This window comes from Agelaius phoeniceus, chromosome 3, assembly GCF_051311805.1.
Source record: "Agelaius phoeniceus isolate bAgePho1 chromosome 3, bAgePho1.hap1, whole genome shotgun sequence".
In the NCBI taxonomy this organism is placed as follows: domain Eukaryota; kingdom Metazoa; phylum Chordata; class Aves; order Passeriformes; family Icteridae; genus Agelaius; species Agelaius phoeniceus.
The window spans coordinates 70,882,970-70,901,199 of record NC_135267.1 but is presented as its reverse complement, the minus strand read 5'-3'; the positions used below and the strand labels follow the sequence as shown (position 1 = coordinate 70,901,199).

The following is an 18,230-nucleotide window of genomic DNA, read 5'->3' as shown; positions in this document are numbered from 1 at the left end:
TTGTTTACTTCACAGACTATACAATTATTTACCATTCTCTAAAGCTAATCTTCCACATTGAGAATGTGCATTGAATAATGGCCTACAATCCAAAATGCAGAGGTATTAATTCTGTTATGATGAGGTATTAATATACCTGTTGGTTTACATAAAAGGCAAAGAGAGCAGAGTCATCAGAAGACTGTTGTGTAACTGTAAATGATGTCATGCATATTGTTACTGAAGTAGAAGGGAAAATGAAGAGCTAACATCATTATAAACAACAAGGGATTGCTCCTCATCACTCCTTCTGGCTACTGTGAATTATCCAGGGCTGACATAATATATCCGGACTTGAGTATTTGGACAAAGGATTCTCATAGAGTATTGTTGGGGACCATCTTTTTTCCAGGGATTCATGCATGTGATGTGAATGAACAAACTGTACTGCAAAAATAGTCATTCACATCCAAGAGAAAGCTGACTTGCACTGCTTAGCAAGGTGGTGACATTAATTAAAAGTCTCAGTATTGCAAACCCTTCCTAGTGGAATATTCTGATAACTCCCACACCCCAGCTCATGATGAAAGATAACCTTGTGCTGAAGATGGACTTTTAATTTATTGGTTGGGAATGTGTGGCTGATGGGAACCTTTCACTTTTAGGTCAGTGTTTTGAACCCAGGCCAGGTGAGTAAGTGACAAGGTTGCTAACACATGCAGACTGTTTGGTAATATCTATGAGGTGAGTTGTAGGCTCAGTTTAGCTCTCAGAGGGACAGGTGTCCCCATCACTTAAACCACCAGAAATGGCAGCTTCATTGGAGGTGCCCAAAACTGACCTTATTAGTGAGAGGTAGGGACAGTGACTTTTCATCCTAGAGGTGAAAGCTAAAAAAATTCCTGTATGTGAAAATACTTTCTCAGATTGCATCTGTGGGGTTACTCACAGTCATTGCTATTCTTAACCATTCCCTGAGCTACTTCTTGCTCCATGCTGGAGAGGCTGGCACATTCACTAAAGGGTTTAAGGAGAGAAGAATAACTAGCATGTAACTAGATTTACAGTAATAGGTAACTGGTTATACTAAAAACTTCAACTTGGTTTTTAAATGCAGAATTAATGTTGGATGACAGTGTACAGATACTGAAGATGTTGATAGTTGTTATGTATTGTTTTCTGTCCAGAGTTGGTTCTGGTTTTGATTCATTTTTTCACGGTTCTCTATTTACAAGACATTTGTAGTTTTGTCAACTTTCTAATCTCTCTTGCTACTCTTTCTTTATTGGGCTTTTTTTCAGGGTAGTGTTTCAGCATCTCAAAAACAATTATTAATTTCCCCATAAAATAGTGCTGTGGAATATGGAGGGTTTATTATTATCCGTGAATACAGAAGTGGGATGCTGAAAAGCACTCAGCTATGGCTAAATGTTAGCCATAGTTGAGTGCTTTTCAGCATCCCACTTCTGTATTGTTGTGAAAAGGATTATAGTCCCTTGTGAGCAATGATGGGTCATAATTTGCTCAGCATTTAAGACAGTAAAAATATTTTAAAAATTCCTGTCTTAAGTGCCTTAAAGGCTGTTGCAAAGATGGGGAGAAAACACAAGTGTCAGGGTCTCTTCTCAAGGATGATAATAGAGACCTCAGGAAAAGTGTGTACCCATAAAACAGATAATGGAATCCAGTTTCCTTTTTTTTTTGGTTTGTTTAGTTTCCCATAAACACTCTTTTGCCTATTGACTTTGACTCTCCCTCTACCCTCTATTTCTTCAGCTTTGTTTCATTATTGTTCTCTGTCTTCATCATCTTTTCTTTTTCTTTAATATCACTGACAAGTCTCCAATATTAGGTTTCTTTTTGCTAAGGGAAATTAGAGGGTCATATGAAAATAGAGGATGGAAATGGGGATCACCACTTAAAGAACACCCTGGCAGAAACAAAATTTACAGCTACCTTTTGCTTGCCAAGTGCTTGGATTCCTACAAGGGAGTTGCTTTCTGCTGAGTGACTTCTTTTTTTGTAGCCTTTGGATCACTTACCTGGCAGGACACAATCTGGCAGGAAAAGCTGTCTTCTTGATATTCTCCCTTTTCACAGCTGCAGTGTAGATGTCTGTTAGGATATAAATCTTCCATGAAGATCATAGAAAGTATGATTGGGAGAATCGAGACTTCTTGCCTATCTGAATCTGGCTTTCTTCAAGTTATTTCACTGATTTGTTAAGATTAGTTTGAATTGTAGCTCTGACATGAAACATGCTTGCAGAGCCATCGTTTTTTTGTCTTACTCAAATGTGATAAGCATGCACCTTGTTCTGTTATCCATATGAGTAAGTAAAGGGCTGTATAGGAAATGCTTCAGGGCAGATTCCTACAGAAGTCTGTTTAATAATCCCTTCCACTTAAAGTGGGCTACTACTCACCATTACTGGGAATAAACACCCTTTTTTTTTCCACTACAGTTTTGTGTTTAGTTTTCCCCTTTGATAAATAGTTGGCTGCTATTGCAACTGATTCAGGTACAAGAAATAAAAGAGATCTGCTTCTGTAGAGTCTGGGTGGAGGAGCTTTAAAATACTTTGGCTTAACCAGTGCAACTAGGACCAATGGCTAGAGTCTAGATAAAGTCATGAGCAGAGGATGTGTGTGTACATAAATGCAGGCTTAGAACTGTAGTACAATGTTAGTTTTGCTTGCTTGTCCTTGGAAGTTTAATTTAATATAAATTGGGTTTAGCAGAAGCTGATGCTTAATTACCTAGTTTCCCACTTTCATGTAAACAAAATATGCCAGACCTTTTGTAGGATTGTGTTTCTCAGTTTTTTATTCAAATTGCCACATGTAAATTTTTCACAAACCATTCTGGTCTGCTTAGATGATAGGAGTGTGTTAAAAAATATTCAGAATTCAGAGAACACATCAGAAGCAGACAGGAGTGGGGTTTTTTTCCACCTGACAGTCCCTTTGTCTTTCTAATTCCTTCACCTTAACAAATTGGGTAGCTTGCAATTGTTGTAAAGATAAAAATGAGTAAAAAATCTCACTGTTTTTATAATGCAAAATAAAACCATACCCATGCTTTTAGTTAAGGTTTTCATAGGATCCCTACATCTTTTATTTCTGTGTTATTTTTCTGAGTAGGCATCTCTTACATGCATGATGCTTGAAATTCCAAAAATTAAAAGGAGATTTAGACAAACATTTCCTATGGATCCTAAGTACCTTTTAGTTTCAAATGCAATTTTTGATATTGCATATGTTCTCACTTCTGAAATATCAATTTTTTTGTTTGAAAATACCTTTTGAATAGGCAGAATAATTTTAAATTGAAAAAATACTCCAACAGGCAACCCTATGGTACTGCATGTATTTTGAGAAGTCACATAGTTGGATTTTACAGATGCTTTCTCAAACATTTCTTAATGAGTGTCATCAATAGTATTGAAAAAGGAAGGGGCTTCCTTCAGAGAATAGAGCTGTTGGAGCATTATATTGATGGTCCATCAAAGCTCTGAGTTGTCTGAACACTTGCCTAAATTTTCACATTTATGCCTGAGGTTTTCTTTTGCATGTCAAGATGGGCTTATGTGCCTGAAAGCTCTCTGCCTTTTCCATCTATCTCAGGTGAGCCAATAAAGATATCTGCCTGCTCCTAATAAACTTTGCAAAATTTTAACTGTTTTACCCTCTTTAAAGACCTTGTGAAACCTCTCAGCTTCCTTCCTTTCCTCCCTGTTCTTTTGTTAAAAAAAAGGGCTGAGGTGAGGATAATGCAGCCAGTGATCCATACTAAATTTTCCATGCAACTTGCTACCACCTGAGGGTTTTTTTTTTTTTTGCAGTTTAGACCACTGGGAAAACAAACATTCTCTCTGTTGTCTCCTCTGAAAGAAAGAACTAATGTCACTCACTTTGAAACAAAAGGCTTAATAATCTTGACATTGCTCAGGGTTCAACCTTGCCAAATTATTCTTCAAGGGCTATTTACATGCTCTGGGTGTTTTTTTGGTAATAGTGATCACTGTAAAACAGACGTGCAGTCATTCAGTACTGGAGGGAGTTGCATGTTTTACAGGAAACCCTAGACTCACATGGGATTAGGCCACCTGCTTTGCAAGGACTGAGGGCTCCCCAGGCTCTTCCATGCGAGCAAAATGCAGAGTGCCAATAAGACGTGTGCAAAGTCCTGTGTGATGAATGCATCCCTTTGGTGACTTCTCCTGTGAGTGATAAAACTAAGGGACTGGAAGGAAGTTCCCTGAGTTAGTAGAGCACATCTGCTGACAGTGCAGAATGTGCCAGCAGATCATATCTGATACCATCTCTTCAGCTATATGGGTGGATGTGCTGGAGCAGGAAGGGCTTACCCCAGCTTTGGCTTTGGGGTACTTGTGATGGAGCTTCTATTCACTTCCATTGTGAGATGGTTCTGTGCTTATCCTTTCTGGCATTCCCAGGAATTTGGCTTTGACATGGTGCCTGTGATTTAAGAGTTTCCTTTTAATACCATTTTGGAATATGCTAAACATTTCCCCTACCTTAATCTTCATGCCATCCTTCACAATATTTTCCCTCTGCTTCACTTGAATTGTTGCTATGCTCTGGTACATTTGGTGTTAAAATCCCACGTTGCTTCCTGATGTTCTCATGTGATCCAGTTGTACTGGTGAAGCACATCTGCTGTTAGAGTTATTCTAGTTATTTCACTAACATATGTCAATGTATTTAGGTTTCCACTGCAAGGGAAAAGTAGAGCAAGGGAACAGTTAATGCTAATTAAATCCAACAGCTAAAATAGAAGATTTTATTTCTTTTCAATTCATAAAAATATACTCATGCATGTATACAAGTATAGCTGCTCTAGATGCTCTAGGAACAGCTGAAGATACCCTGTGTAGTTATTGGTTTACATCAAGCTAGTTTAAAAGTGCTGCTTTAAAAATTTTCTGCTGCATTTCACCTTCCAGCCTCCTTTGGTAACAGAATAAACAGTCAAGAGAAGGAGGGCCAACACAGACTGTATCCTAAGTCCAGAGAAAACCCCTGATTCTGCAGCCATCAGAACATGCTGTGGACACAGGAGCTAGGATATCATGTTGCAAGTTCAACTTATATTTTAAAACATGGATAACAGTCAGATGGGAAATTCTTCAAGGGGAAACCTCAGTCTGGCCTACTGGGAATGTTCTGGCAGAGCTCCTTCTGTAACACCCTTGTCATGCACTCAGAGCCCAGTAATGTTCTGTATAATTGCAGAGTGAATCACTGCATCCCATTTAGCCTAGAAGTAATGAAGACCCTCAGCCAACACAAAGAGAGAGGAAAAGCCCTTTAGAAGAAGGGCTGTAAATCAGTTTAAAGAAACAGCTCTATCAGACTGAAATAATTCAGGATAATATGTATGTAAACAGATGTGTTGAATGTTTGTATTTGAAGTTAATTTTAGTCAGGTGAGTTCTCTTGCTCTAGTTATTAGAATTTAAGGTCCACGAAAAACAAATTGTGCTTCTGCTTCTGTTTTCCTTAGAAAACAGAAAATATTAAATTTCCAGTTCAAGTAAAACCAAATGATTTCTTTGAGCAAGTAGCCTTTCTTAGGCTACTGATAGGGGTACAGACAAGCAGACACACGGCTTTTGAAATAAATATTAATTTTCAACACTTATAAATACTATAGCAGACAGAAATTGATTTGAGTTGGAGTGAGTGAAAGGCAGAGTTAGCCTTGATATGAGATATATGTACTAAATAGGATACAGGTTCCAGTGCTTCATTAGGCTGGATCTACTTCTGAATTTCAGTTCTGAGTGCAAGTGTATCTCCTGTGCACACAAATTCTGCTGCTGCTTTAGCAATATTCATTATGGACTTGCTGTCGGCGCCAAACTAGAAATTTACTTTATGTCTGCAGGAGGTGGAACAATTGTCTTGACTCACCAGTGTTGGAGGGTGTGGTGACTGTTGCTTTCTCAGTTGTCTTTATCCATATTATTACATGCACGTGTGAAGCTTGTTATCATAGCATCTTGTTTTCTGGCTTTGAGCCCCTATCAAAAGTGAATTATTATTACACTCACATAAAAAGGACATGTGGACATTCGCAGAGCTGTAGGACAACTCATATCTCAAAGGTACCATTTTTCCCTGCAAAGCGTGTCTTTCATTGCGTCTGTGTAAAAATATTTGTACAAATTGGGCATACCCTTTTCTTTTTTTGGCATTAATTATTGATTGATAGTTAATTAGGGATATATCCTTTTGCTGCCCCTGGGTCGCAATTTTGTCAGAGAATTGTGAAATTAAGTGGCCTGAGTAAATTACCAGGTAAGGGTTTTTCCCCCATAGATATACACTTTGCCATCACAGATCTGTGAATTGTGGAAAATATGCTATTGGCAGTCTTCACAAGGAGGCTAAGTGGGCATAGAACATAAACTGCATTCTCTTTCCTGGAGTTACTGCTTCCAAAATAGACCTGTGACAGCAGTAGACAATTAATGATGCATTAAGAGAACATTCACCTGTGGGACTGCAAGTTCTTTGGCTTCCTGCCCTGCATCCTCTTTTCTAGGGTCTCTCCTCTCAGAACATTAGCAAACTTTCTTTTGTAATAACAAACTTTGAACAGAGAAAATTTTATTTATTTATATTTTCAATTTATAGAGCCATGTAGGGTAAATAAAACCTAAAAAGAAATGTGTAGCTTTGTAGACATTTATTTGTGTTCTTCCTGGTATTCAGCTTGGTGCCTTAAGTCCTGCTTTGTTTCTCTGGGCAATTTGATACTCTGAAATGTTCTGTACAGCTCAGCAGAAAAAGGAATTTGCTTTGTCTAAGTCATTTAATAGCTTTTAAATCCCAATGGATTACAAATTTCCAGGGTACTGTATGCTGGCTGTATCTTGATCTCCAGGACTTGAACGTGCTTTGAATTGTTTCTCAATAACTATGAATAGAATTGTTAGTTAAAGCCAAAGCAGTGAGAACAAGTGGTATTGCAAGGATGAGGGTTAAATAAAATGTGGATTGAGGAAATTGTTAAAATCTGCAAGTTAACTTGTGCAGTAACCTTCATGCAGTCATTAATAAATTGCATCACTGAAACAAAGCTAACACTTCCGTAAGAATCGTTTCTATAACCATGTTTAGTCCAGGGAGAAACAAGCTAGTTTGGAAGGCACCAGGCTTCAGAAGCCACACACCAGGATTCTGCTGTGAAGTGCAGTGGCATTTCCATGAGGCACAGGACAACTGTTGGAAGGGGACAGACAGCACCAAGGCATGGCCTGGGGCACTGGTAAAACAGAAAACTGAGCAACTGTAGTTTAAATAAAAGATGTAACTCTCTTATTCTAGATATAGAAGGTAATCAAAACTATCTAGATACAGATGGTCTAAATAAAGACTCCAATCGCAGCAGAGTGCTTCAGCAGAACTTCTTATCTCATTGATGGAGGCCTTGTGGTAATTCCAAGTTTATGCTTCAAAATGCTACAAATGCAATACAGCTGGAAAGAATCTTAAATAACCTGCAAATATAGAAAAGCAGATCATAAAAACCACTCTGTCATCAAACTATTTCTTGAAAACAGGTTGACTCAGCAGTAGCAGCATCTTTTCCTTGTCTATATCACAGCAACATAGGCTGATTATTGTCTGCATAGAAAGAATGACACTAGAAAACCATTTGTCTCTCAGGAAATTCAGTGCCATAAAAATGTCAATTTTCAAGAGAAATTATTTAAATTATTTGAAAACTTTGTGATCTTTGGATAAAACTTATGTTTTGTATCTATCAGTGCAGCATCAAGTAAGCTAATTCATATATATATATATATATATGCATGTATATGAGCTAAGTGCCAAGATCCTTTTCTTCTTAAGAAACTGAGAAGTAACCTTCTTCACAGTAGGCATCAGATTCATATTTTAAGACTTCTCACCCAGTGGGGTTGCTGCCATTAAACTCATAATTAAATGAAAAATGAGGAAAACTCATTTACTTGAGTGGTACAAGGTGAACATTTACCATAAATATCTAAAAGAAGAGATGGAAATGGCTGAGGTTTTTCTCCAGCTTCCTCTCTGAGTTTGTTATGGTGTGCTTGGAACAGTTCTACAAACTGTAATAGCATCTGCAAATAAGCACATGTCCATCACTTAAGCCTAATTAATGAAATGCTAATTTATTTAAAGGTACAGATTTCTAATATTTATTGCTAAATTGCCATGCAAGGTTCATGTGCATTTACCCTTGAGTGCCTTCAGTTTTTTTTTTTTTTCTGTATTGCCATAGTATTATTCCTTCCAAGAAGCTTGTAATAATTTTTAATGTTTGCAAATGACAATGTGGTGCTAAACCTTTTGGGATACGTACCACCAAAACAAGATACTGCTTGAGGCAGACAAATGAGTCTTGTAAACTGGATCCTAACTCTATAATGATCCAAGTGAAATGCCATCCTCACACTCCATCATGTCATGCCCTGATGGCAGAGGTGCCTACAATCTGTGCTGTGAGGATTGGGATGCTCTGGTTTCAGGTCTCTCATGAACTCAGTAAAGCTATTTACCTTAAAATGAGGAGTGTTCTGCCTTCCTGAATGGGAGCTAACATCTCTTTATTAAAATGTGTTTGCAGATATGCTTCCCCTGCAACCTTACTTATCCCTATGTGCACACAGAACAACTCACATTCCTACCTACAATTCATCCTCTGCATGTCAACATGGACCTCTGCCCAGAAACACTTCCAGTATTTTCTTCTCTCTCCTCTTTTTTCTGGGTTCCTAGAATTAGGGATTTCACTGCACAGCTCTGCCATATCCATAGCATTTCCTGCTTCCTTTCAATTCAACAGGAGAAGATGACAAAAGGAAGCTGTTCCTTTCAGAGTAGGAGCACTGAGAAAAGAGCCCAGTAAGCTGCCCATCAATTCTTCACAGAAACTGAGTCAAGCCCAACAATAGTCACAATGTTATTCTTAACAAAAAGTTGCTTTTTTAAGATTAGACCACTTGGCGGAGTTGAGTCCATGTTTTATTAAGGTATCAAATCTGTCTAGAATTTGTAGAATTCGATTCCAGGGGAAATCTTTGTCTTAATCTACTGGCCTTCCTTATTCTGTTTCTGAGAGACCAGAAATTAAATAGTCCAAAGGAAACAGGCAAGAATAAAGAAGGCCAAAGGGAATTTCTTATTTACAACTGGGATATATCTTGTTTCTTTCTAATTATTTGAATTAAATGCTTTTAAAACTGCAAATTTGATGTAGCAAAAGAAGGGGAATTCCAAATATCTGACAATTTTAAAAAGCTGAGGTCTAATTTACTAAAAATATTCAGTAACTGACTTTGTTATATAACTAAACAGCTGCTAAAATACCTAGTAAATACAAACTTGCTTTATGTATTGTAACAAACGCTGAAAAGCAAGGACCATTTGTCAGAAGGCTGAGAGAAGTAATGGATATTTAAAACCAGACTAATTTAACTACTAAGTTTTATAGTAGCCCATGTTTTGACTTCATTCGTACAAAAGGTAACATGTATATGACCTCTGCAATGGAATTAGTTCTGCTTTTCACCTCTGCAAGTAAAAGCAGACTTGGTTACTTGCTATGGACACAAAAATATCCATGGTTGCTTTTGTGGTCATTTTTTCCCTGCAAACTTAAGTATCTGCATTTCTGTCCAAGTTTTGCCTTTATGTGTAGAACTTCTGTCTGGAGATGTATCTACAAGCAGAATCTAGCACAAAATTGTTTCTATTCAAGAAATTCTTTGCATCTTCATGAACATCTGGGGTAAGAATTTTGTACTTGGCAACATGTATAGAGTGAATGGGAGCTGGACATCCAAATTTCAGATGCAGTATTTACTCAGATGGCTTAGCAGTTGTTTGGAAATAAGTATTGATAAGTTGTTGATAAGTATTTTTTTTTAATTGCTATTACAGACGTTTACAGCTTGGTGCAATTCCCACCTCAGGAAAGCAGGCACACAGATTGAGAACATTGAAGAGGACTTCAGAAATGGCCTCAAACTGATGCTTCTCTTGGAAGTTATCTCAGGTTAGCTAAAATAAAGTTTTCTGTGTATTTACAGCACATGAACTGAAACACTCTTAAATTGCTAATGATTCAAAACCGTGAACAAACTCTAAGTAGACTGAAAAGTGAGAGATGAAACACACTGTAAAGCAAAAAGGAGGGGAAAAGAAGCTCTGCTTTTTGCTTGTCTCCAGAATTTTCTGGTCTGTGCCTGTGTTCCAGGATATCACAATGTATCAAGGTATCATTGACATCACAGTGGTGCTGGACAAACCAAAAACATTGAGGACCTTGTCTTAGCCCCTAACACTTAAAAACCCTTTACACATAGGTTACAAATTAATTTTATTCTGCTTTTAGCATAAACATTTTGCTTTGCTTTTAATGACTTTATTGGTCGTACCAACGCTTTCAAAAGTGAGCGCCTAAAGCGCGCCTAGATCAATCTTTAGTCACAAATAAAAGGTCTCATTTTTCAAAAGAGTGGAGCATTCAAGAACTTTTGCTAACTGATGTAAACTCACTATGCCCCTTTTGTTATGCATTATTCAGAGGGGCAGTCTCCAAGGTAAGATCAGAATGTCCTTTAATGGGAAGGGAATAGCTCAAGCAACAAATACACAAGACAGTTTAGATTTTTGCTGGAGATTTCAGTGTGGAAAGAAATTCTTTGAATGATCATTCTTCATGAAATGGACAATCCCTTTTGAAATTATTAGTCTTTGTGATCATTTGAAAAGATAAGTTTGTTCAAACACATCAGCCCTGAAATGAGCTCTGCTGTGCTGGATGAGGTTCTTAAAAGCCATCATTCTGGGTCAGATGTGTAAGGATGCTATGGCTGATCTGCTGGATAGAATCCAACCTCTCTTTACAGTCTGGCAGATAAGGATGATGAGCTCTGACAACATTTTGCCTTCTTAATATTCAGCTACTGTAACAGACAGTAGCAATAAACCAGAAGTGGAGTAGGAAAAAGTACAAATATCTTCCAGATGTTTAGGAAAAACAAAAATTTTACTGTGGTTTTACTGCTATATCAGAAAGATCAAAATCAGATGCTTCAACATTTGAATTTTCTTTTCAGGGTTTGATTCAAACCTCTTTGGCATTTTTTCAGAAAAATACCCATATAAAATAATTGCTGACTTTTAGGTAGTGTTAGGGAACATCCACTCTTGATTTCTAATCACTTTTATGTCTGTAGCAAGGTGTATTTAAGAATAATCACATTAAATTTGTTGTTCTGCAGGGGAAAGGCTACCGAAACCAGACAGAGGGAAGATGCGCTTCCATAAAATTGCTAATGTTAACAAAGCTCTGGATTACATTGCCAGCAAAGGAGTGAAACTTGTGTCTATTGGTGCAGAAGGTACGTGACAGACCTTGACAGTGCACCTTACTTAGGTCACATTACAGAGCAGTCTGGTGGAGACCCTTGGCCACATTATGTTCTCTACATATGGGTGCCTCAATGTTGCTTGCTGGACTGTATCTGTGAAAGGACAAGAGGTGGAAATTTTTGGACTCCTGGAGAGGGACAGGGGTATAAGTGAACACAAAGCTTAGTTTGTCTCTAAGGTTAAATTGAATTGTCTGTGGTTCAGTAGGTGCTCAGATAATGTTTTTTTTTTTTTCCTTACAGGACACTGTGGTTTTCCCATAGATAATTAAAAGTAAGGAACTCCTTTAGAAACCAGGTTGGATTCTGGGGTGTGCCTTATACAGTCTGGCATGTTTAGGAGATATTATTCAGCCAAAACAAAGGCTGACATCATTGCTGAGGGGCTGGAACCTACTCCCACTTTATTATGAGATTTTCTGCAGCCGTTTCTAAAATTCAGATGTAGAGTTAAGGGAGTGATCAAAATAAACTGGTAGCTGGGGAGAGATTGAACGTATGAAGAAAGTGGAGTGGGATGCTATTAACTAAAGCAATTGCTTTTTTATTGTTCTGCTGTTCAGGTAGCTAAGTACCAACATGTGGTTGGCTAGCTAGATTCTGATAGATGTAAACTGAGCTAAAGAAGGCAGTCTCTCACTATAACTGAACCTATGTCTCCCTAGGAGACTCAATTAATTGTTTAAAAATTACAAAGGTTATGTAGAACTTGTTGCTCCATGCAGGTATTTGCATACTGGTTTCCATAGCCATTACCATACCAAGAATGATGTGACTAGCATGATATTCAACTATTTTTGATTCCATAGCCTCAAGGATGTGCTTTCTGTGTTTTTTTCCCCCCCACTCTAACATGTCCTTAGAGCAAAATTTTGTTTGCAACCTCATTATGATGATAATCACTCCTATATTCTATGACATTTTTAGACCTTTTTAGATTGATTTATAAGCCTCTTCTTCCTGTTTCCAGATTCCTATAGGCTTATATGTATCCTTATTCTGGCTTCCAAGCCTTGATCCCAGGGACCTTACTGTAACTGTGGATTGAGCTGGAGATTCATTATGTGGGATAAGGGTATCTGTAGAAATAATGGAGAGGTTTGGCAGCATTCATTGATTTTACTATGGTTTGACCTAGCCCATTTAGTTCCTCAAGTGTTGTTCACCAAATGTGTTCAGGTTCTCAAAAATCCCAAGGAATGTGCTCTGTGGCCAGAGAGTTTGTTTGAACTCCCTCTTTATTTATTTGAGACTGAACTGTGTGAGTCACCTGAGCCCAAATTCATATCATCTGCCTTTAGACACATAGTAGAGACCTTTTTTAGGGAATGTATCATCAGTGGGGAGAAATGGGCAATTCTTACAGGCACTTCAGATCTCAGAAGAGCTCTACTGCATTTCAGAGGTTCCTGGCTCCCTCCATCACTTGTACAGACTGCTGGGGCACCTGTGCCCTTTCCTCAATTAAAAGAAATGGGATGGAAAAATATGCTTCTACCTTAAACCTCTGCAGCAAGGCTCTTCTGAGAGTGACATGGCATTGAATGGACAGCAGAGGGTACTGAAGAGACAATTTATGTGTGGAAATGAAAATTAAGACAGATGCGTGTTTGATAGCTGGTGAAGAAATGCTGAGATTACAGAGCATGGAGCAAATGAAAAGTAGTTTCTGTCATGTCGGGCAGAAGACTCTGAGGCTTCCTAGCCAAAACCAGAGCGTAGCAAAACGAATATCTTGTGAGACAGAGTAGTTGTTCTTGCTGATCACTGTTCACACAAGGCTGGAGTATTTAAACTAAGATACATCAGCTCATATCTGCTCCTGAAAGGAGCAAGCCTGCACTCCCATCTCCCTCATTTTGCCCTGTTTATTGCTGGTCACTACTGCCAGGGTACTCAGGCTGGGGAACAGCACTTGAGCACTTTTTGGAGGCAAAGCATCTGGGATAGCTCAGATCAGACATTAAAAACATTTAAACTCTGCTGTTGTCCTTAGCAGCAACTGACATGGGTTCCAATGCTCTGTGATTCAGGTGCTCTGTGATAATTCCCTTTGGAAGGTGGCAGGAAAAAGGGCAGTAATGTCTTCCAGCTTTTCAGGCACTTGCCTGTCCATGCATCCAGTATTTATTCTTGCATGTAGCAGCAGGCCATACCTAGTAACCCAAGAGATTAAGGCGATGGTTTTAGCTATTCCCTGTTTCTGGAATTCTCAATCTGTAAAATGGATGTATTGAAGGCAAAACCAAATTAATTATCATTAAAAACCCCCTAATTTATTAGATGGAAGCATGAGAGAAAAATTCCCAGCCACTGTGATAGCCTAGGAGCAGAGAGGAGCCTGTCACGGTAAGACATGATGCTATGTTGAGTGTGGCCTGATGCCCACATTAGATGACATCCATGTGGGCAGGAGCAGATGGATTCACGTGCCTTCCCTCCCACCCTAAAGAGGCTGAGCACAAAGCCAGCTCTGGCACAGACATGCTTAGTGCCCTGTTAAGTTTACTGCATCCCCTCTCTAAATTTGTTACCTAAAGCACAGCTTTGTGCTGATGCAGCAAAGCAGTATCACATCTGACTGGGTATGGTTTCACATTGTGGGACCTCTGGCACCAGGGGGTGTTTAAAGAGTCCCTGTGCCCCCTGGAACTGCATTCCTGCTCCCACACTTCACAGCCCTGCCCTCTCACTTGGGCTGACAACTGTTGCTGTAGCTCTGCTGGAGACTGGATCAGCAATCTGATCTGTTTTTAAAACACACTTCACTTCTCTTTTTCCTTTCGTTGCATTTTTCAGCATTGTTGACCAGGCAGTCATTAATAGTAGGTTGGAGTGAATGCCAGAAAGGGGGGGAGAGCACAGTCTCCTTAAGTTTGTTTCCTTATCAAAGTCTACAATCCCTTAACTCTCTGCCCCTGTGGGTGAGCATGGGGCTCGTGGGCTTGCCCTCACCCATCTGTTTGGGCATTCTCTGAGTTACATGGATGCTTGGAATACTTTTTAATTTCCAAAGCATGAAAGTTTTGTATCTAAATCTGCTGAGGATCATGTTCCATTATCTGACATACTGAATGGTGAAGAGCACGAAGGCCCAAGGGGAACAACTGGCATTTAAAATGGGGCCTCAAAACAGTGGTTCCTGTGGGACATCACAGTACAAAAATAAAATTAGTATTTTAAGGGTCCAGGGATATTCTTTGAAGTCATCAATATTGTTCTGAGCCTGACTTCTCTGGGCTGTCTGTGGAGTGGAGAGAGCTGATCACTTTTAATTGTGATGCTGAGCAGGAGCCAAATTTATTCATGCTGATCTGTTGTGTCAAAGAATATCTCTCTCCACTGGTCATGAAATGAGACTACAGAGTCAAGAAGCTAAAATTAAAAACTGTGAAAGTAGTCCTTATGAACTATTCGAAGTCCAGGATTTAGAAATTTTCTCTCAAGTTTTAAAAAAGTGCAGTAACTGCATTTGGAAGGCGCTTGCATCCTGAATGAAATCAACTAGAAATGGAGAACCCCAAAAGACAAGTATCCTGTTAATAGTATTGGGAAATACTTCTGTACTGCTTTTCTGGGAAATGGGAAAAATGTTAAAGACCAAGTGATCTGTGAATCTGCTACAAGAAGGTTAGAATAAAAAAAAATTAATACATACAACCACAGCAGAATAAAAAAAATGGGACTAAAGCCTTTGAGAAATTGCTTTGCTTTACTTTTTCACTAGACAGTTTTTATTGTTTCTGCTTCATTTTCTCTTTTTTTCTGCCCTCATCCCCAGAAAGCTGTAGCTTTGTGTATGTGAGGGGTAGGAGCTATATTCCAGCCAGAGCCAACAGGTAGTGTGAAAAAATTAATGAAGTCTTCTATTGATCTGTAGAGGAAAATTATCAGAATGAATCTATGCTTTTTTGTCACTGATACTTTTCAATATTTTATCAATTTTGTTTTTCTTCCTTGTCCTGTATAGGAGTCTTTTTTGTTTTGTGCAAGCAGTTTTGTGAGAAACCAAAGCTGGAAAATCACTTGAAAATCCTCCTGAGGCACAACACAGAAAATTCCCTCTCTTGCTCTTTCATTCTGTATGTGTGTACATACAGATATGTAAATCTAAACAACGATGTGGTGATTATGCAAATCTATTAATTGATTGCCTGAGAATCAACAATGCCTCCTGAGTATTTAAATGCATTTATTTTACATTTGAAGAAATTTGTCTTTACTGTATATACATATCAGACAGCTGATCAAAATTGTGAAGTGACTTGACTTCACTCAGGAGGAGGGAAGAAAGAGAAGTAGCTACATGCTCTAATTGCCATTTGGTCTTTTTTTTTTTTGTCTGGAAGGATTTTGTTTTGAGATTTGAGGTCTTCCAGGGCCAATAAGGCAGGATGCATGGAAGGCAGGCAGCGTAGTGTAAGAAATCTGGAAAATTAGTGCAGGATCTAAAGGGGAAGTGAGAAATTTGCCATTTATATATAAACTTGAATTATCACACTAACAAAATAAGTATAGGGCAGTGATGGGTTACATATTTCCCATCACATTTGTTAATTCCATAGGTTCAAATGACAGCTTGTGTCACATCCTACTGCAATTTAACATGTATCTCTAGTCTCAGAGACAGCAGCTGCTCTTGCTCTGTAAAAGTTGCCCCTGGATTCAGGCAATTTTAAGTAGCAGAGTGACTGCATTTTCTGCTGGCACCTCAATTGGCATTTGATGTTAAATTGAGGAAATTCCTCCTGCTGCAAGTTCCTCCTGCTCCTTGCCCAGAACACCAGCGGGCCCCCAGGCAGACACAGCTGCTTACTTTTTGAGAAAGGCTGGAGGTGACTTTTAAGTAGGGGAGCAGCTGGTGCCTTCCCTGCTCCACTCTCCTTTGGTGTGAGGTGACTGGAAAGTCAATCTGCAGCCCCATCTCCTCCCCTCTCAATGCTGCACCCTCCTTATAGTCTCACTGTGTTTTTCTGAGTCTCTTGATTGACTTTTGAGAATTATTTAACATTACCAGCACACTAAAGTGATCTGGAAGTACATTTTGGTGTTGAGAAATTTCAGCGGTATCACTTAATTACAGTGTGGGAGCATTGGATTCTGACCCAGCTTGTGGCAGGGATTCCCACATTCACTGTGTTATAGGGAGTCTCAAGCAGTCTTGAAACAAATTGAAACCCCAGAGGTAAAAAAAACACCCCAACATTTATATTAAAGATAGTTAAATGTGTGTTTGCTTCAGAGCTGTGAGGCATTACAGCCTGGTGGCCGTGGTTCTGAGCAGCTTGGCAGGAAGCTGTGTAGCTCAGTGTCTCTTGAGCTGCTCTTCATGTCTCGTCTGGGCTGGCACTAGAGGTAAATTCTCAAACATAAATAGTACAGGGGAAATTCTGAGTACCATTTTATTAAAAACCAATACTGTTAATGTCCTGTAGTTTCTTAAAAATTGGGGTAAGACCCCAATGTTTTTTAATTCTGTTGTATTTGAAAACCGTTAATACTGATACTGCTCAAACTTTCAATATTTCCCTTCATGTTCTCACTAATACATCATCCTAAAAGGTAAAGATTTAAAACTGTTACAACCACCCTGAGAGAAGCCTTTCAGCATGGAAGGACTGAAGTGACCTTGACCTCAGTAACATTCAGTTCTACTGACAGAGTAGCACAAGCATGAGTTTGTTGAAAAATGAACCCAGGTGAACTCTGTGTGCATAAAAAACTATAGTAAAAGTAAAATTAATTTATTAGTTACAATTTATTATTTATAGAAATGTGTGATTAAATAAGATGACATTGAAAAAAAACCATTTAAAATACTACTACTATATCTATTTTTAACCTTAGAAATCGTGGACGGCAATGTGAAAATGACACTGGGTATGATCTGGACTATCATCCTTCGTTTTGCTATTCAGGATATTTCAGTGGAAGGTAAGAGTAATACAATTATGTTAAATAATTAAAAAATGTGTTTAAAGGCATTTTAAAATGAGTTGAGTATAAGTGAGAGAAGTATTTTAAAAATAATTTTTCCACAGAAAATGGTACTGTAAGTTCTCTACCTAGTGACAAAATGAATTTCTGGAAGGAAGGAAATTATTTACTCTCCTTATCTTGACAGAGACCTTGAGCCAGCTTTCTAAGTGCAGAAGTTCTGGTCATGTCTCTCAGCTACAGAGACAGAAACATCACTATGTTTCTGAGCTTCTGAGCTGTACCCTTTGTGTTTGGTTCTATTTCCAACATACATTTTTAGTCCTGTCCATTTGTCACATTTATTGCAAATAAATATGATCTGATTATATCCTTCTTCTTTCTATCTATCCTTTTTTCCCCTCACTGTTTCAGAATTTTTTTCTTAACTTCCACTTGGTCACTGGCTCCAAAAAGCATGTTGTTACAATACTCTTTAAATCAAGTCTATGCTTTGAAAGTCTAGAATTCTAGAAACTAATCTCAATTTTCAGCAAAAGTAGAATTGTTTCAAGCTCTGCCTGCTTGTTGTCCTGCACACATAATTTGGATATTAAGTGTGGACCTAGTTGTTTATTTAATAATTTCTGACCTTTACTTATGCACTCAGATGCCCACAGGGTTCAGATAATAAATGTGGTTTTTTGGCACTTAAACCTCCCCATAAGCAAATGAACTGAGACTACAAGCATATTTCATTTACATTTCATGGCACCAACACAATCTTTTATGTCTATTTGTGTTATATTTTTATTGGATATTTTTCTCCAGTGTACAGTCTACTGTCCAAAAAAATATAATTCCTTTAATTTCTGACATC

The 18,230-nt window shown here is 38.4% G+C and overlaps 1 protein-coding gene across 10 annotated transcripts in view; it reads left to right on the top strand.

The window, feature by feature from the left end:
* The window catches only part of ACTN2 (actinin alpha 2), a 120,840-nt gene that overhangs the window by 66,994 nt on the left and 35,616 nt on the right, over window positions 1-18,230 (top strand). For all 10 annotated transcript variants that reach the window (XM_077175571.1, XM_077175570.1, XM_077175572.1 and 7 more), the window contains 3 exons: window positions 9,939-10,053; window positions 11,285-11,404; window positions 17,282-17,368. In XM_077175571.1, coding sequence (XP_077031686.1) covers window positions 10,029-10,053; window positions 11,285-11,404; window positions 17,282-17,368 — 232 coding nt within the window. In that variant the 5' untranslated portion in view covers window positions 9,939-10,028. The remainder of the gene's footprint in view (window positions 1-9,938; window positions 10,054-11,284; window positions 11,405-17,281; window positions 17,369-18,230) is intronic.